The following is a 21,013-nucleotide window of genomic DNA, read 5'->3' as shown; positions in this document are numbered from 1 at the left end:
AGGGTCATAGAGGTTTGCAGGGAATACCGCCCACCCCTTGTTCGAACCTTCGTCGACTATGAGAAAGCCTTCGACAGCGTAGAAACGAATGTAATACTTTCAGCGTTGGTCGATCAAGGTGTGGACGCGTCGTATGTGAGGACATTAGCCAACTGTTACCATCGACGCACCACTAAGATACAACTTCTCCACCGCCCGCTCGCCATACCCATTAGAAAGAGGGTACGACAAGGCGACACTATATCGCAGAAGCTATTCACGGCTGCATTTCAATGGATCATGAAATCACTTTTTTGGGAAGAAAGGGACATACCTGTTGATGAAAGATTCCTCTCAAAAATTTCTTTTGCGGGTGACATCGCCCTCTTTTCGAGCAGTACCAGTGAAGCAGAAACTATGCTCTACGAATTGAACGAAGCAGGGAAGAGAATAGGACCGCGACTAAACAGAAGGAAGACACAGTTCATAAAGAACGCCTACTGCGAGGACGGAGGAGTTCAACTTGAAGGATCCCAAATCATACGTGTACTTCGGACGTTCTATGAACATGTAAAACGATTTGAAGGAAGAACTGAATAGAAGGATGAGAGCGGCATGAGCAGATTTCGTATCCGTCAGGGAAGCTACCAACTGACTCCGTGCCCATCTCGGAGACGTGCGCAGACACCGCCGCCACGTCTGGGAAGTTACTTTCAGGCCACAGAGCCCTTGAGAGATGTCTTCTAAAGTTTAACCGGTGCACACAACATCTAGCCAGTCTTCGCAGCTCCGACTTAAGAGAAATTCCCCGCTTTTGCGACCCAGCCTTATATATATTGAAAGCAAAGCAATGATCGGTCGGTCATGAGAACGATAGATGGACTAAAAGAACGCTAGAGAGGATCCCAAGAGATGCTGAAGGCCCTCTAGGGAGGCCGCCAATGAGGTGAGGTGACGTGTTCGCTGCACGGATGGACCAGCTGAGAGCTCAGCTGGATACGGCTCAAGGATCTCGTCAACGTCACTCACGAAACTTGAGAATATCTTGGATAACAATGGCGAAGGGACGAAATGAGTGGAGGAGATCCTGTCCCCCGCACGTGCAGTGAAGACGGCCATCTAAGTAAGTAAGTAAGTTGCAAAAGTTCTAACATTGTAGGCTCTAAGGAAGGCGACCACACTAGGTTATACGGACTGCTGACAGACTTTACTCTTGTTTCACATTTATAACCTACAAATTAGAGTCATAATGTCAAGATTTGAAAAAGTTTAAACTTTTACGCTCCTAAAAAATGTGGAACCGCAGTTTTTGAGAAGTGGCACAGCATTATCAAATTGTCCCATATTTTTTTTCGTAGTTCTCTAATTTTTTTCAGTCAACAACAAAGATACTTTTATAGAGAAACCCCTTACAAAGGTAGTCAATGATGTTCAACCATCAAATTGGTAGACTGTTGACTCTTGAATTCATTTTTGTAAACATTAGGTTGCTATACGCTAAAAGAAATGAAGACTTAAGTGGTTATGAAGCAGCCCAATGAGTTGGCTTGACCAAGAACTATACTTCAGGTTTCTCTCATTCCAGTGAAATTAGTAGTGACGGAATCTTTACATACGCGCGTGTAAACAGGGAAAAACCTAAAACTGCTTTCTTTTCTTCATATTGTTTTTATGAAGGCTTCCTGTTATCATTGTCATCATTCCTACAATCCGCTGTCATGACGTGGGCTATTAGAACGACTTCGGTTTGTAACGTCGAATGCTTAATAATACACCCGTTGCAGGAAGCGGCAAACAGGTTACAATAAGCTAGCGACCTGCTTGTAGATACAAGAGTAAAGCAACCTATACTGCTAACTACACCACCACCTCCCTTTTCTTTACACAGCACTGGATTGAGCACACATCTGTCACCGACATATGTATTATTAGGTTGCTGCCAATTTAGTTTCAGTTCTCCAACTTCTAATCAAATTTGAGAATCAGTTCGCTGTTCGCGTTTTGCTATATCGGGGTACTAAATTGTGATTGTAAGTAATAGAGTAAATATGTAGGATTAGGTGGCAGCGTTTGGCAAAGATACCGCTAAGATTAAGTAGTTCCCAATGAAGACTGGCGCAACATTTCTAAGTCATTCTGGACAAATATTTAGAGCTTAAAACATTTGAAAAAAGTCAACGAATGGCTGCTTAGTTTATAGTCATGATAAGACAAAAACTGCAGTGAATGGACCTATCACAGAGAGTCACAGAATGGAGAGTGCATATAGTCTCAAGAAGTATCATTACGTATTATTCGTCTGTCGTTCTTCTCCAAATTGAACACGCACGATCAGAACGAGTCGACTGATTGATTTAGCATTTGTTGGCTTTTATGCACTCGCACAGAGGATCAAATGCAAATCATTTTCGAGGAAAGCGTTCGAGACATCTGACGTTTGGGCAGAAACCTTTTCCATACTTAGAAGTGCAAGATATTACTAATCTTGGATTTTGTAAAAGTAAGCACTCATTTACCTTAAAGAAAAAACATTCAGTTAAACAGAAGCTTTAACCTGTCAAAGTGAATTTGTGATTGCAAACAATATTCTTCCGCTTTTCATTTCTTTCATCACACTGTTACTGCCGGTTTTTAATAAATTACTTATCGACTCGCTGTTAAGGCTCATAACATGTTACCGCGAGCATCTGTCGGACGTGCATCCTCATATACAATGGATGCGAATAAGGACTGCAAGAAGGAACAGTTTATTGAACAAAGCAAGAAGCAGTGGAGCTACTATGATGAGCAAGCACATGCTTTGGTAAGCCTATAAGAGTGGGCTCACCTGTCGACTAGGAACTTTGAGAGGAAAATTGTTTTCTCTTTCAAATACTCAAATTTGGAGCTTCGTAAAATGTTTATAACTGTTTATATCAAAGCCTAACACGTTTATTTAAATTAACCTTCTAGTAGAGAGAAGAGTGAAGAGTCCTGCTCTAGAAAAAAAGAATAACTCCATCCCATAAGAGATTACTTTCGCAAGCAAGAACCAATTTCCAAGCATCTGTAATTCCCTCGATAGCTGCGATATTAGAGGCCCTCAGTGTGATTGAATTGTCTCGCTGATCCCAATCAGTTTTAGTTAGCATATGAGCCATATATGACTCGTAGATCAGGACCCCCAAGCTTTACTACCGACCGAGCTCGTTAACCGCGTTATAATGTTATTGTGTTCTCTAATGGAGGAATGTGAATATTTGAATGAAAAAGAATTACTATAAGGCGGTTTTCTCAAACTAACCACAATATGAAATACCCAGTTTTTTAAGATCTTAAAATTTTGTGTAGGAAGTCAAAAAGGATCATTGGTGTGACAAATTCCCGGATAATATGTGTGCCGACACACCACGTATCACGGCTGTAATGTACAAACAAGGATATATCGATATGCCAGCAATGGCACGTCGTCCCGTCCTATGTGCTTCAGGTTAGATTCTTCAGAAAATAAGTTTCTTTTTAAAAGAGGTTTTCAATCCCCCAAGAACTTTATAACAGTAATAAAATAAAGACACGTAGGTAGATGCCTGCATTTTGACTGGTTGGTAATGACATGTTAATTTCGTTGTAACATTGTGATTCATTGTGATTCCTCTGTATAGTCGGGTCGAAGCGACATGAAGCATGGTACATTTGCGTACGCGCACGAAACGGCGCGGTGGAGGCAGCAGCTGGGACCGAGGTGGGACAATCACAAACTGCAGCGATGGGTGGTGCCAGCAAGGGTTTCACCACGCTCCTATTTGCTATGGCCAACTGAAGCGCTTCGAGTGAAGCAGCGTACGTAATTGCGTACGTGCTTCATGTCGTTTTGACCCTACTATGTATTATGCATCATGTAACTCTAACAGAAGTATGTTGAAATTAAAATGAAGGTTAGTGGTGCTGGGTAGCTGGTTCTTTTATGTATGGTTGTCTTAATACCAGAGCTGAGCCCCTCGTAGCTAGTTTCCATTAGCAATATGCAGAAAAGTGACACCTAAATGTTTTACGTAAAATTTGCCTGCTTGACAACTGGCTGCGGACACGATATTTAGGAGTTATGTGCAATTTCGACTGAACAGAATAGAATTTTATTATCTTCTAAAGTTGCTTCACACCTCGACTGAAAAATAAGTTATCGATTGTGTTCTTTTGAAAGCAGACTCAGGCTTAAAGGTATCTTCGGCTTTCAGCAAACTCTGGGATGCAAGATGTAGTATTGATCTTTAATGGGTTGTGCACAGGATTGTAAATTGAATATCTACAATAATTGTTTTCTTTTTTCTTTTTCATAGCTCTTTCCAGCTGGAGCTATAAAATCTGGAAATTTTTCACTTTCCCTGTCCCCTTCCCTTTTTACGAACCAACTGCATTATTTCTCGATGTTGGTTATTATGGTATCATTTCAAAAGTGAGCTAAGAAAGTTAAGAAGTTCAGCTTAAGATAATTCTCGGACCACGCCCTCTGAACTCTGATTTCTTTCTCCTTTCAGTGCAAATAAAAGTTTTCCTCAGAGGAAGCGATGGTAGGATCCCATAGAACTCTAGCAAAACAGCGACGTAGGTTAGGCATAACCTATTAGAGGTAGTGATGTGGCCTATTTTATGGTGGTGCCATCTACATACTATTTGATTCCCAAGTCCAGCATAAAGAGGAGGGTTTTTGGATTTGCTACTCCGCATGGACGGTTTCTGTCGCCATGACTAACTCGGAAGGTCTCTCCTTCCGCTCAATTTATTGTACGTCGGGATCCCGACGTAAAGTTCTTCAAGCGTTCTTTGAGAACAATATTGTCGTTAACATCAATCCCTTTGTAGAATCTACAATCCTCTTTGTAGGACATCAGTAGGTCTATAGTCTAGATGACTCCTACAACCCCGTCCTTCGTGGCGCTGCCGTACCAAAGTTTCCTCTGGAGTCAGGAGAGTCTTACACTTTACTGCTGTTTCTTGCGTTTGATTTCCTCAATGACACGTTGCAGGCCTCTTGTCTCATGGGTTCTGTTGAAGGACATTCCGCCGCCCTGGATAGAACATGCTTAGTTGGAGAAAAAAAATTCAGTACGCGTCCCTTGCACCATCATCGAAACACTTGATTACAAACTCTTGGCAGAACCGACATGTAAGATGCAAGAGTATAACAAGCCAATTCCTGCGCAGCAGAAACAACGAGTCTGATCCTTGGCTCCACGCACCTCTCAGGAGCGGCACAGAATCGCCTTTGATTTGCACTGACTCCCTGTCCACAACGCGGGTACTCATCCCGTACCTCGTGACAAACCGGCTGCGCCCCCTTAGGGTATGAGATAGTGATAAACGTTTGTAGCTACAGATTGTAAGCCTCACTTTGAGCAAGAAGAGCGGATGCCAAAATGTTGCCTGACTTGTGTTTGCGCTTCTTAACAAGATGACAAGCACAGGACAGGTCGGCAGAGACAGATTTGTTCCTCCATACACACCAATAATTTGCATGGGACTCGGTGCAATCTACTCGATCTCTTACTTAAGGTGTGGCGAGAAACACACCTATCAAACAGTGCGATAGCTCTGCATTCGTACCAAGAAGCACATGAATAGCAAAAGCAATTCACAAAAATCGCTACGTTCGAGAATCAATGAAAAACAAAACCACAAGGTAGCCAGTTTTAAAATGATGGGTGAGTTTTGGATGAAAGCTGAAAGGTATTGAAAGTTCTCGAAAGTAGGAAGTATTCTTGATTTACGCTACAGTTTGTAAAACAAAGAATGCTTCTCGACTATGCGTAAGCTCACGCTATATCTCTTTTGATTTGCCCTCTAATTTGAATGAGACATGCGATTTTTGGGCGATGCTCTGTCGGTAAGAGGTTCCGTCACGCGGCAGCATGATGGATCGGAGGTTCGATTCCGTCTTGGTGCCAACCTCTTCATTCCTCCTGGGTCGATAAATTGGTAGCAAGACTTGTCTGGGATCATGAAAAACACTGGCTTGATACATCGGCTAGGCCCAGCAAGTCTTTGTACATGCTAGCTACGCGTTCGCAAACCTCAAACGATTGAAGTGAACGTGGTGGCGCATCCCAAGCGGATATGATAAACGCCAGACACTTTATCCTTTGAAAGTGAGCGGGGCGACGTAGCCAATTCAGGGAGTTTTTTGCTGCCAGTACCCAACTTTTCCAATCTAAGGTGAGCTTAATTTAGAGATGTTGCTACGTTCGTGATATAAAAGTAATATTAGAGTTTTGTCTGTCTAGTTCTGTAGATTTGATCGCTGAAAATGCAGAAAAAACTCGAACAGAAAAAACTTGACTGACAGACAGAGAATGGGATTTGATGAAGTGTCGACAAAATGTCTTATATCAACCAACATATACCAACAACTAACATTATACCAACACCATGTATGGTTCGTCAAAAATTAATCCCGTGTATAAAAGTCCAGTTGTCTATAGATGTTGTTACTACCTACAAATGGGACTTTCCGGAATCTTTAGTTGCCAGATCAATATGTTGATGCGATCATAACACTGTCAATAACGTACGAAATCTTTGCAGGAGGTAGCGCCGAGCGAGGAAAACCTCCTCCACGGCGAGAAGAAGTCTGTAATCGTGCTGCCCATTTTAACAAGGAGAAAAATCGTTGCGAATGCAACGACCCTAATTCTGATGGCAAAGTGATGAAACCAGCGCTTTATGGACACTATCCTCCCGTAAGTCACCTTTTTAAAATCTTTCCAGTTTCAGCAATTTTAGCAATCGGAACCATGGAGCGCTGCAAATCAAATTACGGTTCTATATATTTCCTTTTTGAGACGATCGGGAATCTTCTTGCAGCAAAACACACCAGTGGCTGATTACCAATTCAATTATGTGCTGCTCACATGGGCGGCAGCATCAGGAGTTGGATACGATCACCAAGTCGAGATATTTGGAAATATCAAGATCAATGTCGTCGGTCCTAATGGTTTTAATCTTACTCACATCAGTACTCAGACTCTGAAACGTTGAGAAGTGGCGCAAGCTTTGCCAGCCCAATGTGTCTAACTTGAGTTCCCTTAGAATAGCTTTTTTAGCGCAGGCTTGTTTACGGCCGGTCTCTCGTCGTGCTTATCATAATGCGGAGAGACGAAAATGAGCTATTCCATCCATTGGCTTGCAGCAGCCTGATTTTGACATAACGGGTTAACGTAGAGGATTTCTACACATCCATTTTTAACTTTTTAAATTTATCAGAATTCATCAGAAAGCGGAAAATTACAGCTTTGCTAGAAAAAAGTGTCCCCTTACAATATGTTTGGAACCAAGCAGTGTTGCATCAATCATCATTATGATTTGTGCTATTAGACATCATTGAAAATATTCTCGCTTGAAAATATTCTCGTTTATTCTCCATGCTTCGGTAGAAATCAGAGCTCTATCAAATTTTCTTACTTCAAAAAACGATGCCACGTTTTAACAATCATCCACGTTTCCGGATAAAAGATTGTGAAAAGCTCGTTTAGAGAATTCTTCATCTGTTCTTCTTTGTAGCGTAATCAATGAACTTCTAAACATGACAACACGTTCACTCAATCCGAGCATTTCCAGTCATGAGACATCACTAGATCTACGTGTAAACTGCTGAAGACTATGTTGCATTGAATTATCAATATTTTGAGAGCGATACCAGGTTTTTCACTTCTGCAAATGTTTCTGTCTGGAGGTGCATTGAACCCTTAAAAATCTACTGTCGCGTTTCTGAAACATGAGATCTGTTCCTAGTTTTTTTTTTCAAAATATGATGGATATCTTGCAATTTAAGACAAACTCATCTATTGTGAACTATCTGAAAACCGAACAATATCGTATGCGAGAAATCCAGAGGGAAAAGAAAGAGCTTTTCTTCCTAATGTTGAACCATAAATGTGAGAGGTTGTAGTGCAGTCGGCAACAGGTTCGGCTGTGACGGGACGATTGTTGGCTTGAAGCAGCCGCAGTGTTAAACAAGTAGCTCATCTTTCAAACGTTGAAAAATTGGTGCCAGACTTGTCTGAGAAGGTAAAAGCACTGACGCAGTACATCAGTTCCCTCCGCAAGTCTGCAATGGAGCACGCATGATTGTTTCTGCGCTTCATTTATGTAATCACAATGGCGAACATCTTCAACAACATCCTTATGAAGATAACCTTTGATTTCCTCTTTTTACGAAAGGATTTTGCAAATGTTGAGGATTTGTGTCTGCTTTCCCATTCTGTGATCTCATTCTAAGAGGAATATGGGCAGCGATTTGAACATTCGGAGGTGATGGGTATGAGAGATTTGCTCTTTCGTCTCCATATTCTGGAGGAAAATTCTATTCAGCGAGATAGCGTGAGCTTTCTTCTAAAGGAAATATATTAGAAAAAAGATTTACCCGTTTTTGAATCGCAGTTTTCGAACGCGTATAAGTGCTGATTAGGCTTTTTTCTGGGTAACTTGAGCACTACTGCTGTACACTCTCCAGTTTCACAAATGACCACACTAGCTTAGCCTTATACTATTTCTTAACTTTCCTCATTCAAAAAGTGGACAAAGGATAAAATGTCTGGCGTTATTCAATCCGCTTGGGATGCGTCCCCATGTTCACTTCAATTCAGAATCTTTTGAGGTTTACGAAAAGAACATGTAACTGGCCTATACAATGGCTTGCAGTGGCTAGCTGATGTGTCAAGTTAGTGCTTTTATAATCCCAGACAAGTCTGACACCGGAAGGATGAAAGACTTGGGGAGCACTTAGGCGGATTCAAACCTCGTGCATCGTGCAGGAAGCGGAACCTCTAACCGCTACATTACACCCGCTTCATAGTAGAAGAATATATCAGCGTACAAAACGAGTCCATCCTTAAGCCGTGATTCCATGAAACTTGTTCTATGTTAACACGTGGGGCTCACACAATGGTGACGTTCTGATACCAGAAACGTTTCGATAAGTTAAGATCACCATTACTGCTCTTACATTATTCCAAATCGTTCTTTGAAGAAAAGAAAGATAATCTTTGAGATGTCACATTGCAGGGTACTGTCTGCCTTTCATGTGACTCAACCGTAGAAGGAAGGTCGATTGTGTTCATAATAGATGGTTCAGGATCAGTGGGAGATAGAGGTTGGGAGAAGGTAAAATTTTTCCGATATCTAGAATGTAATAAGTATTAGTGGATGCTGTGAATTAATGCACTGTCTTCAAAAGAGCGTGTGAGAAACACCAACCTGTTATCGTGAAATTCTGAAAAATCACTAAATAGATGCATTTTCCGGCTTTCGTACATCGCATTTCTTCCATTTTACGTGGAAAGAGTACCAGGAAAAGAAACATCTTGTCCTCTTCTTTATTTCCATATGTTCTAATTCAGTTAGTGTTTTTAAATTCAAACTTCTTGCGTATTACAGTGTTTTTTCAGCAAATAAAATATGTTCACTCCTAATTCTCCTCGAGATTACCTCGCAACGCTTTTGGTCCTTGAAAGAAAGCTGTCAAAGGTTAAGATTTGAAGGATTATGGGCAAATAAATGAAATCAGAGTCCGTCATGAAGTTCACGGGGTCACTAATAAGGGATGTATAGCTAAGAAGGAGAAGTTGAGCAAGATGCTGCTCAATAGGTCGAGAGGTACTTGCATGTTTCTTGATGACCACACGTACAGGGTGACGAAAAATTACGAGCGCCATAAAAGAAGCTTAAACTTAATTTTTTCGCCTACAAACATTTTGAAAAAAACTCATTCTTATAAGGCAATAAACCAAAACATTTCATAATCAAAAAGTATTTTCGAAGTGGTTGCCGTCAGCTTTGAAACAAGCGCAAAGTCGTCCCTTTATCGAATCCATGAGGTGGTAGACTCCGTCAAATCACTAAATTCCTTACGTTTCGACTCTTTAGTTGATTTCCTATAAACCCCAACACAGGAGAGTTTAATGGATTGAGATCCGACCTGTTCGCGGGCCACAAATTTTTCGCCAAGGAAAGCCAAATCTGGTCTCGAGGAAGTGGATCTTTGTTTTGAATACACGGACTGGTCTTCAATACTCTTGAATGATAAGACTGGGATAATTTTGGTTCCATGGCGTCACAGCCTTCTTGAAGTTCTCTCTTTATACATTGTTTAAAATGGAGTCAAATGTCACGCACTCGTAATTCTTTGCACCCGAATATAAAGCGAGAAGGTACTATTTCATAGGCAGTACCTCAGTTTGAGTGATCTTATTTTACAATGATACTCTTTTGCTAGAAGTGACGTCCGACTAATTGACCAGAAGTAACGGTTTGATTTGACTGATTGATTGGCTGACTTTGGTACCCAAAATAACATCGTCAAATTGAATTTTTGTCTTGGTCGCCTTAGGCGAGAACAGATAACTTATTAACAAAATGAAAGCTTCATAATTAGAAACTGGTCAAATTCTACACAAGATGAGATGATGGAACAAAAAAGCAAAGTATGAGTGCATTCTTTACTATAAACAGATATTACTATAAAATTTAGGCAATCGGAAATAGATACTCGCAAAAATATACGTAACCTAACAGTTTTCCAGTCTATTGATCAGAACAACGTTATATTGAGAAATGACAGTTTTGAGACAGAAGTTTTGAGAAGAAATACCGTTCAAATACAAAATTGCGTAGACAAAAAAAAACAACCTAGGTGGACGTCATGAGACGAAGCAGAAACTAATCGAACTTGACTTGCTGCTTCACTATTGAATTCTACAGGAGAACCATTTGAGGCGTAATTATGACCACAAATATCAGAGAAATCACCTGAGCTAACGACGTTTGGCCATATTTCGTTCCAGTCACTTTCAGTGGTCTGACTTATAGCTTTAATTTTGACTGCTTCCTTACATTGCGATTTTATCTAATATAATGGCTCTGCACCATCAAATAAGCCGCAAGTCATAATGAATCTGCCCATCATTGTACTTTGAAACATCATTAATGAATTTTTTTTTCAGCAAATAGATTTCATGAGTCAGTTAGTGGACAAGATTAAAGATGTTAGGACAGGAATAGTTAAGATGGTAGATCACCCTCATGTTTCTTTGGTGATGGCCAAACATAGCGAGCAAGAGCTGAGGTACAGTACTATCTGCAGAATCTTATCTCATGTTGACACTGTTGTACTCTATGTTCATCGTCACGTATTCTGCGACGAAATGAAGTAAGATGCACTAATTTGAAACAGAAACCATGAGGAGAGAGGAAAAAAATGGAATCGAGCAACGAGATCAATTAAAATTATTCGTAAATTCGTATTCTGCAGAAATAATCAAACATAATATTTTTTTCTGCCATTAACTAACTTTGATACACGCGTTGCTTTTCTGGAACTTTATCGAAAGTTTGATGTTTCGCTCTGAGTGTTGTTATCAAATGGATGAGAAGTTCTTGATCCGGATAGTCTTTTTTTCTGCAAAATTCAGTGTCACTTTCGGCTAATATTATGACTGTTTTCCTGGGTGGCCCCATCAGAGGTTACTTAGGCATGAAACTGGACTTACGCTTCATTTTTCCAAGTTTGCACGAAAAGAATCGAATGTGATGTGAGATAAGCGACACTGTCACCAAAAAAAAAATGTTGGGATTTATAAAGTCAGTGCTTCTCGCCACTCTTTCTGAAGATTTTTCTCTCCCTTCTTCAATGCACAAGAAAGATGAATCCAAACAATGACAGCGGAAGTACTCGAGCGAACGGAGAAGGAAATAGGCACGCTGAAGAGTCATAAATGTGAAAAGCAACGCGCCAAGTGGCCACGGCTATGAAACATCCCATTTACCTTTTGCGACATGCACACGAAGGTGTTGCGCGATACTTCTACACGATACATGAATTCGACGCCGCGGGATCCGTCGCACCTCATTGTATGGATATCTGGCGCCGGCGCGCAAACTGACGCCAGTGGACTCGTCACACCCCACATTATAGCTATCTGGTACTTCGAATAATGCTTTAAATTTGTACCTATATTATTATTGTATCGAGAGAGTGTTTAAAACTGATGATCGAATATTCTGCAAATGTAGAATGGACGTGTTTAGAAGAAAAACTATGTAACCTTCTGCTTTAATTTAGAATGAAAAAAGAGAAGGAAAGTGTTGTTAATAAAACACAAATCTAATTTTACAGAAAACGCCGCTACTATTTACCTTCACTGATCAGTGAAGAGAAGCGAAGCTAAAACCACAACCACAGAACCACCAGCTAACCTAAATAAGCCCGTTATTATATACGTCTGAATGTGAGTCACGAAATTTGAAAAGTGACTTGCGACGGGTCCACCGGTGTCGAGTTGTTGGCTCAAAGCCAAATACCTATAGAAGGGAGTGCGACGGGTCCACCGGCGTCGGATTTGCGCGCGGGTGCCAGATAGCTATAATATGGGGTGAGTCTGGTCCCGCAGCATCGAAATGGTGCGCAATCTTCAGCTTGCCTATTTCCTTCTCCGTTCGCTCCAAGTTGGTAGCATGCCTTCCTCGAAAAGTCGAAACATGCATGCAAACGGCTGCTTAAATAGTAGCGAACAGTTTACATGATCTGACGTAGAACGTTATTTTTATCAGTAAGATAAGGTCTTTGACCTCATTTTGTGCTAAAACATCATTCATTGATAACTCTTGGAGGGAAACAGGAGGAGAACCCAACTTTCGAGTAATGCTTTCAAATTGTGTCTACATTATATTCGTATTGACAGAGTGATGAAGCTAAAGTTTGAATATTCTATAAAAGTAGGACTGACGCGGTTACGAAGAAAACTATGAAATCTTCTGCCTTTTTTCAGAATAAAAACTATGAAGAAAGATTGTTAGAGATACACAAGTCTAATTTTACAGAAAAGGGCACTAATATTGATTTTCGTCGATCAGTGAAGGGGAGCGAAGCTGACACCATAGGAAGTCTGAAGTCCGGCTTTAGCCGGATGTTCAGACTGGTACGGATATAATCAACGTTGGACGTAATTAGCAAAAGAAGAGCCATACATCCGCCAGAGTACACTCGTAAAGGATTCAAAACTACTTGCCTATTCTTAGTCCTACCACAATCAAAGACGCACTGATTCGGCAGAATTTTGGTACCTTCCATGAAAAGGACAGCCAACTTGATTGTTCGTCTCAAAATTGTAAATTTTTTTCTGCAACAAATGCATGCGGTTGTGGTTTCTATACTTAACACCAACAAGTCTTCTCAAGCAGATAGTGGCTGTGAAGACTATAGTTCGTCACTTGAAAATGATTTTTTCAGGGACTGGATTATTGCAAATTGGATATTCGAACGTTCACTTACGGCTATGGGAAGAGCGATTTTTTTGGCAAGGGGCTTACTGATAGTAAGTTAAAAGAAGAGCTGACTACTATTTTTCTTGTACATGTTCTGTTAGTCATTGTGTCTAGATGCTTCATTTTGCCAGTAATAATTTTTTGAGTGAGAAGAGGAAAATAATGTCAGTGATTTTTTAGTAGCAGCAGCGATGCAGGCATCATCAATTTTACCACAACACCGTTAGAACATTTGAACGAATGCGAAGGGCAGTGAAGGGAACTTTTCGCGTATTTTGCGGGTTCCAGGTGGGTTATGCCCATACAGGGTCGCAGATAATGGGGAGCAGGACGATTCCGTCCATTTCCTAATGGCCGTGAAAAACGGTACGGAAGATGAGGCTTCGAGTGGCGCGTGCGCAAGGCTGGCGCGCTCCAATACAACTCTTCGTGGACAGCGGCGCCCTGGAACGCTCGAAGGCTCATCTTCCGGGCCGTTTTTTTACGGTGATTAGGAAGTATGAACGCAATCACCCTCTTCCCCACAATCTGCGACCCCGTCTAGGCCCACCTGAAACCCGTACCACCTCAGATCCGTAAGGTAATGTCTTTGATAAACAGCTGTGAAACGCAAGCAGCCAAACACTTGTGTTATGCTGTGGTATGGAGTGGGCTGTAGGATATAGCGGATATAGATATATTCTATTATGGATATAGCGCAGCCGCTAGAGGTCCCGCCATGACTACACGATCTTCTTCTTTTTCCTAGCGTTTGTCCCGCGTTGTTGCAGGGTCCGCTTTTCTGCTTCTTGTCTTCCATTTGGTTCTATCCATTGCATCAGCCGCACACAAACACGTATCTATCATATCCAGCTTCACACGGTCTAACCAGCGAATGTTTGGCCTCCCAAGCGGCCTCACTCCTGAAACGTCGAGCTTCAAAGCGGTTTTGGCAACAGAATCAAAATCAAATCTCGCCGCAAGACGTGACCAAACCATCTCAGTAGCGCCTCCTTCATCTTCTCAGTTATCGGGACGACGCCGAAGATGGAACTTTCAGTGTCGTTGGATACTTTCTCTTTTAGCGTTACACCTATCGTCCACCTCAATATCCGCATCCCCACAGCGTACAACACTTTTTCGAGGGCTTTCGTCGTCAGCCAGCACTCGCATCCGTAAAGGGCAGCAGGACGCACTACCGTCCTGTAGATCTTCGACTTCAGTCGAACAGGACTTTCTTGTCGCACAGCACGCCTGTTGCCATTTCCCATTTCTTCCATGCCACATTCACACGTGCTCGACCTTCTTGATCAATGTCGCCTGTGGAAGTCACTTTGGATCCAAGGTACTTGAAACGGTTCACCTTGTTTAATTCGGTGCCATCGACACGAATTGAACCATCCTTTATCCTTGGTCCGCACTCCATGTACTCAATTTTTGATGTGTTGAGGCGCAATCCATATTGCTGCAGCCGATCCTTAAAAAACTGTACTTGCTTCTGAAGATCATCTCGAGACTCGGACGCGAGCATGACATCGTCGGCAAAGAGTAGAGTCCACGGATGCTTCTGGATTTCCTTCGTTATGGTGTCCATGCACAGTACGAACAGCAGGGGTGAGAGGGATGAACTCTGATGAACCCCTACCTGTACAGGGAATGGCCTGCTTGTTCTAGCAGCACGTCGTATAACGCTGGCAGGCTTCGCATAAAGCAGCTTCGTCCACCGCACACATTCTTCTGGTACTTTATGCGACCTCATGGACATCCATAACAGCTCATGTGGGACACGGTCGAAAGCTTTCTCGAGATCGAGAAAAGTAAGATGCACACTGCGGTTCTTCTCTCGATGTTTCTGCAGGAGGATGGACAGCATCTATAGTGCTGCAGTGCTTCACAAAGCCGCACTGGGTGAGTGAAACACTGACAATTTTCCTCAGACGAGCTTCCAGGACACGCTAAAAACCTTCATCGTATGGCACAGCAGTCGTATAGGTCTGTACGAAGTGCAGTCAGCAATGTCTCCTTTCCCTTTCCAGACAGACACGGTCACGGAAGTTTGCCAAACGTCTGGAGTCCGTCCTTCTGCAGCGATCCTGTTAAAAAGAGTTGCGAGCCACACGGATCCTCGATCTCCTAGCAGCTTCCAGACATCAGCAGGTGTGTCATCAGGACCGGTTGCCTTGTTCGACTTCATTTTTGCGAGGGCAGCACTAACTTCGACGGCAGTAATTGGTAGAACAGGACCCTCGACGCTGGGAACAGTTGGGATGGGAGGATGACAGAACTCTTCGTTATACAAGTGATTGTAGTACTCTTGCCACCTCTCCAGGATCTGACCAGAGCGACGCAGAACGACTCCATCAGCTCCCTTAACGATCTTGGTGTGCTCCATATCAAACGTTGAACGATGACGCGCTCTGACTAAACGATTCACACAAATTGCCGCCTGAACTTCCTCGTTCCAAAACCAGGTAGCCTTTTGTGCTTTGGGTTTACCTAGGGTCGTCTTTCCCAGAGTGTTCTCCGCGGTCAAGCGTATAACGCTGAAATTAGACCACATTTCCTCCACACTACGAGTAGGGTGGGGAAGTGTAGATGGAACCACGCACGCAAAAAAATACCTTCTTTCAATCCTTCAGACCCCACCATTTGATGCGCTGTGTTTCAGTCCTTGGATGTCTCTTCCTTGGACGGGAGATTTTCAAGTCCATAACGAACAGATGGTGTTGGGCAGCGACATGGTCTGTAGGGATGATTTTTGAATCCTGCAGAAGTCAGCGATCTCGTCGGCGTAACATCCAGAAATCTATTTGTGTTTCACGACCGCCACTGGTGTACGTGATCGAATGCGATTTTCTTTTCCGATAATGCGTGTTAGCAATGATCAAGTCACTTGAAACAGCATACTCCAGGATTCGTCGTTACGAGCTCCATACCCGTATCCACCATGACAACTATCGAACCCGTCTTTCCGAGAACCGACATGTCCGCTGAAGTTTCCTCCGATTAGAAGTACTTCTTCGCCTTCCAGGGATTGAACGTACTGCTCCAGATCTTCCCAAAAGCACGCCTTCTCTTCTTCACTACAGCTCACCTGTGGCACATAAGCAGAGACAACTAGCAATTCCACTTCTCCTGTGTCTACTCTTACAGCCATGAGGCGATCCGATAGTCGATCCACCGCTGTTATGCTGTTTCTAAAAAACAATATAAAAAACAATTCAATATGATACCAACGCCTTGCGATTTGATGTGCCGTGGTAGATGAGCTTGTAGCCATCGCCTAATTCCCTTCACTTGGAGCCTTTCCAGCGAGTCTCCTGTACACAACACATGACAACACATGTCAACACGGCGTTTTCTGAGATTGTCTGCCACTTCACCACTTTTTCCAGTAAGCGTCCCAACGTTAAGTGTTGCCAAGCGCACTGGATGTTGCTTGCGATGGCGGACTAACTTCTTTGGCCAGCTCCGTCCTCTAGCCGATAGCCCTCGCATATTTGCCACATTGCCCGGGCGAGAACAAGGCGCGTCGCTTCTGCGGTACGTCCTAGCTTCTGAAGAACACATAGTAGACATTAGCAGTATGACGCGACAGGGGTGTTGTCCTCGGTCGGCTTGTCGCACTAGCAAGCTAGCAGCCTGGCACCGGAATCCTCGTATTACCTCCTCATTTAGCTAGCCTGTAGCCTTGGCTCAAGGACCGGGCTACTAGCCAGACACCTTTTTGGCATGTTTGAACCTGCCGAGACAAAGTCTCGCCACCATAGCTGCACGACGGCCAGGGCCACCTCTGCGCCGCTTTGAGACGTGAGGTAGGATTTGCAGACTATGGACTATGTCTACGCCCTGATAAATGTAAGCAGATGTGGATCTCCTCGAGACCTCGAACGGGAATCAGAGTAGACGGTCAATCGGTCGAACTCGTTGATGAGTTCTGTTACCTGGGTTGTACGCTGAAGAACAATGGCAGCTGCGAGGAAGATATAGTGATGCGCTAAGGCCATTTTTGCATATAACTCCTGAAGGAATGCGAATCTATCACTCCTATCACCCCTATTACCCAGTGGAAATTCGCTCCATCATGATGTACGACTCAGAAACTTGGGCAGCACCGTTTACGATGATGGAGAGGCTTGGTTGCACGGAAAGGAAGCCGCTTAAACGGCTGCTTGGATGCTTTTTTCCTAGAGTATCCCTCAGAAAAATGTTTACGCGGAATTCGATGTGGTGAATCGGCGGATGACACGTGAAGATACCAACATCTTGCGCCGCTGTTGAAAGTAATACTTATTCGGAATTCGCCCCATCATGATGTACGAATCGGAGACTTGGACAGCACCGTTTACGATGATGGAGAGGTTTGATTGCACGGAAAGGAAGCTCCTTGGCTGATATGTGGAAGATATCAACATCTTGCATCGCCGTTGAAAGTTGCCACTGGCGTGGATAGGCAGTTCATCCAAAACGTAAGGTTTCGCACCGGTTTTCGCGTTTGCCAAGGAAAGTAAAGTAAGGTGGGCCAGACACGTGATGCGCTTTAACTTTAAGCTTTAAGACCGCCGCCCCGATGGTCAGATTTCTTCACGAAGTCCTTGAAAGAAAAATATGATTCTCTTCGTGTCCAACGCGAAAGGAGGAACCACTGGGCTACTCTTCCACGCGATCGGGACAAATGGAAGAATTACTGGCGCCCGCTCGACCAGTTCGAAGATCAACGGGAGTCAAGGTGATTAAGGTGATCAAATGGCGTGGAGGTGACTCTTGGGGTCGAACTGGGATGCACAGCGGAGGTTCGTCCTCCGGCAGGGTCTCCCAAGCTAAGAAACAAAAACAAAACAGAAAACTCAAAAGCTAAGAAACAGTTCGACACATCCGACATTCCAACTTCTCGGAATCGAAAGCCTAGCTAAGAGTAAACCACTGCAAGATTCACCACCCTCTGAGCAGAATGTCTCAAGATGGCTCCTTGATCTATATAGGTTGGGGACGACCTGTGGTGAAAGCTAAGCTCGCCGTGGCAGGGCTGCTTAGTTTGGGGAAATCCTTTTTGCCACTCAAGCGCATTCATTGCCTCAGTACCCTGCACACTTGGTCCTGCCGTATTCGGTATGGCGACCTTTGAGAGGCGATCAAATCTCAGGTTGCTCAGGACGTCACTGATTCTGGATTCTGTGCACTTAAAACGCGAGAACAGTGTCCACAGACGCTGACCTGCATGCCATTCTCGGAGCTGCAGAGCGTATCAAATTTCACGTGATTGCTCTGCAGGAGACCAAGTGCAGAAGAAGCGACGTACGACAGATGAATGGCGGTACACTTGTCGTTCGTGGAGAGGAAGTTCCGTCGCAAAATGTAGGCAGTGTTGGTTTTGTTGTGCACCCATCTGTCGTCCATCTTGTCGATTCTCACGAGATCCTGTCACCTCGTCTGGGCATTCTTCGCCTCCGCCCTCTGCGCCAAAAACCCATCAGTATCATCAACTGCTACTCACCAACGTCAGCAGCTGATGAATCCGAATTGGACGCGTTTTACGAGGAGCTGGAGGAAGTAATCCGCAACGAGAAATCCTTCTAAAAATTCGTTGTTGGAAACTTCAAAGCAAAACTAGGAATGGCTACAGAAGAAGAGTACAGGCTCGAAGGACTTGGACTAAGGTGCCGGAATGAAAAGGGCAATCGTCTCGCCGGGCTGTTATGCGCCGCTCGCCTCTTTCATGGAAAGTCTCTTTTCATGACAAAAAATCCTCGCCGGTGGACATGAGAATCGCCAAATGGCGCGACTCTTGCGGAGATCGACCACATACTCACCAACCGGAAGTGGTGTCTACTCGACGTCTCAGTAGTACCACTATTTTGTAGTGGTTCTGATCAACATCTTCGTGCGAAAATACGCCTTAGCCATACGATGGAAAAGAACATCTGTTATCGGCAACGAAAGAGAAAAGAAGTCGTAGAGGACTCCTTGTCTCAAGGTGACTGGCACATCGAGGAGGACCCAAACGTGGACTACGAGATGCTGCTCAGAGGATTACGAGCCTGTGCTGAGCGTGCCTCGAAGCCGCGTACGACAAAGTTGGATCTAACTTGGAAGACCGAAGGAATTGTTGGAAAGAAGGACTTTGAAGCATGATCCTAACGTATCGCACATTGAGCGGCTTAGTAACAAACACTAGCTGCAGAAAAACGTTGTAGGAGGATCTTTTGAAATACAAGCAGAGGAAGACTCTGGAAGCAGCACAAAGAAGAGTCTAAAGAAGTGCCGCAGGGATTTCCGCGAATATAATATTACGCTAGCAGCGTTGCTGAGCGAAGACGGGACTCGCACATTTTCTCATCGTAGAGATGGAAATCATTACGGAGAGGTTCTACTCGAACCTTTTCCGTTCATCAACTCCTATGTCAAGCCCGATCATCCCCACTGGCGAAGCTCCACCACGGATTCTCCCTTCGGAAGTACGAGTCGCTATCAAAAGCATGAAACCTGGCACAGCCCCCGGACCTGATTTTATATCAGCAGACTTTCTTCGGACTGGTGGCCATCCACTACATCTAATCTTAGCAGTGCACATGACATTCTACCTTCAGAAAGAAAGGATCCCAGACCTGTGGAAAACCTCGCGAGCAGTTCCTATCCGTAAGAATGTAACCGAGAAGACCTTCGGAACTACCGTCCCATATGCTTGCTAAGCGTGTCATACAAAGTATTCATCAAGATCATCCTCACGCGCATATCTAGGACTCTGGATGAATCTCAGCCTCATGAACATGCTGGATTCCGCCAAGGGTTCAGCTCTTGGAACACATCCAGACCGTGTCGAGGGTCATAGAGGTCTGCAGGGAATACCGCCCACCCTTTGTTCGAAGCTTGGTCGACTATGAGAAAGCCTTCGACAGCGTAGAAACAAATGTAATACTTTCAGCGTTGGTCGATCAAGGTGTGGACGCGTCGTATGTGAGGACATTAGCCAACTGTTACCATCGACGCACCACTAAGATACAACTTTTCCACCGCCCGCTCGCCATACCCATTGGAAAGAGGGTACGACAAGGCGACACTATATCGCAGAAGCTGTTCACGCCTGCATTTCAATGGATAATGAAATCACTTTTTTGGGAAGAATGGGACATACCTGTTGATGGAAGATTTCTTTCGAACCTTCGTTTCGCGGACGACATCGTTCTCTTTTCGAGCAGTACCAATGAAGCAGAAACGATGCTCAACGAATCGAACGAAGCAGGGAAGAGAATAAACAGAAAGAAGACACAGTTCATGAAGGACGCCTACTGCGAGGACGGAGGAGTACAACTTGAAGGCTTCCAAACCGTGGAAACCTCATCATACGTATACCTCGGCCCTTTTATAAACATGAAAAACAACTTGAAGGAAGAATTGAATAGAGAATGAGAGCAGCATGGGCAGCATTTGCAGCCGTCAGGGAAGCTACGGACCAAGATCTTCGTGCCCATCTGTTCGACTCGTCAGTTCTTTCAGCGTTCTGTTACGCAGTGGAGAGGTGGGCAGACACCGTGGCCACGTCTAGGAAGCTACTTACTACCCACAGAACCCTTGAAAGATGCCTTCTAAAGTTTAACCGGCGCACACAACACCTAGCCGATCTTCGCAGCTCCGACTTAAGAGGAATGTCCCGTCTTCGCGACCCAGCGGAATATGTATCGAAAGCAAAACATAGATGGGCCGGTCACATCATGAGAAGAATCGACGATAGATGGACTAAAAGAACGCTAGAGTAGATCCCAAG

At 43.8% G+C, this 21,013-nt stretch overlaps 7 protein-coding genes across 11 annotated transcripts in view; 4 read left to right on the top strand and 3 right to left on the bottom strand.

Annotated features, from left to right (window-relative positions):
* The window catches only part of RB195_003281 (uncharacterized protein), a gene marked incomplete at both ends in the record, with an annotated part of 30,756 nt that extends 17,304 nt beyond the window's left edge, over nt 1–13,452 (top strand). The window contains 7 exons of one of the 2 annotated variants that reach the window (XM_064200865.1): nt 2,642–2,782; nt 3,310–3,448; nt 6,538–6,692; nt 9,016–9,114; nt 10,953–11,074; nt 13,238–13,322; nt 13,387–13,452. In XM_064200865.1, the coding sequence (XP_064056746.1) occupies nt 2,642–2,782; nt 3,310–3,448; nt 6,538–6,692; nt 9,016–9,114; nt 10,953–11,074; nt 13,238–13,322; nt 13,387–13,452 (807 nt within the window). Of the gene's footprint in view, nt 1–2,641; nt 2,783–3,309; nt 3,449–6,537; nt 6,693–9,015; nt 9,115–10,952; nt 11,075–13,237; nt 13,332–13,386 lie in introns of those variants that run through there. The other variant, XM_064200866.1, reaches the window with a different exon arrangement.
* Nucleotides 13,453–14,470: 1,018 nt separating this feature from the next.
* RB195_003280 (uncharacterized protein) lies at nt 14,471–15,124 on the bottom strand (the record flags this gene model as incomplete). Its single annotated transcript, XM_064200864.1, has 1 exon — nt 14,471–15,124. One exon carries the CDS (start codon nt 15,122–15,124, stop codon nt 14,471–14,473), a length of 654 nt encoding a protein of 217 aa, XP_064056745.1.
* Nucleotides 15,125–15,184: 60 nt separating this feature from the next.
* Nucleotides 15,185–15,811, bottom strand: RB195_003279 (uncharacterized protein; the record flags this gene model as incomplete). The annotated part of the gene is made up of 1 exon (XM_064200863.1): nt 15,185–15,811. The coding sequence occupies one exon, from the start codon at nt 15,809–15,811 to the stop codon at nt 15,185–15,187; it is 627 nt and encodes a 208-aa protein (XP_064056744.1).
* Nucleotides 15,185–16,749, bottom strand: RB195_003278 (uncharacterized protein; the record flags this gene model as incomplete). 2 transcript variants are annotated; one of them, XM_064200862.1, is made up of 5 exons in its annotated part: nt 15,185–15,794; nt 15,898–15,994; nt 16,159–16,434; nt 16,485–16,571; nt 16,635–16,749. In XM_064200862.1, 5 exons carry the CDS (start codon nt 16,747–16,749, stop codon nt 15,185–15,187), a joined length of 1,185 nt encoding a protein of 394 aa, XP_064056742.1. The 2 variants fall into 2 exon arrangements, with proteins under 2 accessions (XP_064056742.1, XP_064056743.1); XM_064200861.1 differs by lacking the exons at nt 15,185–15,794; nt 15,898–15,994; nt 16,635–16,749 and having other exon boundaries at nt 16,136–16,531.
* A 1,177-nt stretch (nt 16,750–17,926) lies between these two features.
* Nucleotides 17,927–18,828, top strand: RB195_003277 (uncharacterized protein; the record flags this gene model as incomplete). Its single annotated transcript, XM_064200860.1, has 2 exons — nt 17,927–18,044; nt 18,458–18,828. 2 exons carry the CDS (start codon nt 17,927–17,929, stop codon nt 18,826–18,828), a joined length of 489 nt encoding a protein of 162 aa, XP_064056741.1.
* A 36-nt stretch (nt 18,829–18,864) lies between these two features.
* Nucleotides 18,865–19,383, top strand: RB195_003276 (uncharacterized protein; the record flags this gene model as incomplete). The annotated part of the gene is made up of 2 exons (XM_064200859.1): nt 18,865–18,908; nt 19,113–19,383. The coding sequence occupies 2 exons, from the start codon at nt 18,865–18,867 to the stop codon at nt 19,381–19,383; spliced, it is 315 nt and encodes a 104-aa protein (XP_064056740.1).
* Nucleotides 19,384–19,595: 212 nt separating this feature from the next.
* On the top strand, nt 19,596–20,658 carry RB195_003275 (uncharacterized protein; the record flags this gene model as incomplete). Of its 3 annotated transcripts, XM_064200856.1 has the most annotated exons (3): nt 19,596–19,887; nt 19,990–20,082; nt 20,174–20,658. In XM_064200856.1, 3 exons carry the CDS (start codon nt 19,596–19,598, stop codon nt 20,656–20,658), a joined length of 870 nt encoding a protein of 289 aa, XP_064056737.1. The 3 variants fall into 3 exon arrangements, with proteins under 3 accessions (XP_064056737.1, XP_064056739.1, XP_064056738.1); XM_064200857.1 differs by lacking the exon at nt 19,596–19,887 and having other exon boundaries at nt 19,998–20,082; XM_064200858.1 differs by lacking the exons at nt 19,990–20,082; nt 20,174–20,658 and having other exon boundaries at nt 19,596–19,940.
* Between the last annotated feature and the right edge of the window lie 355 nt (nt 20,659–21,013).

The sequence above is a fragment of the Necator americanus genome, chromosome IV (assembly GCF_031761385.1).
Source record: "Necator americanus strain Aroian chromosome IV, whole genome shotgun sequence".
NCBI lineage: Eukaryota > Metazoa > Nematoda > Chromadorea > Rhabditida > Ancylostomatidae > Necator > Necator americanus.
This window is presented reverse-complemented; position numbering and strand designations above follow the sequence as displayed.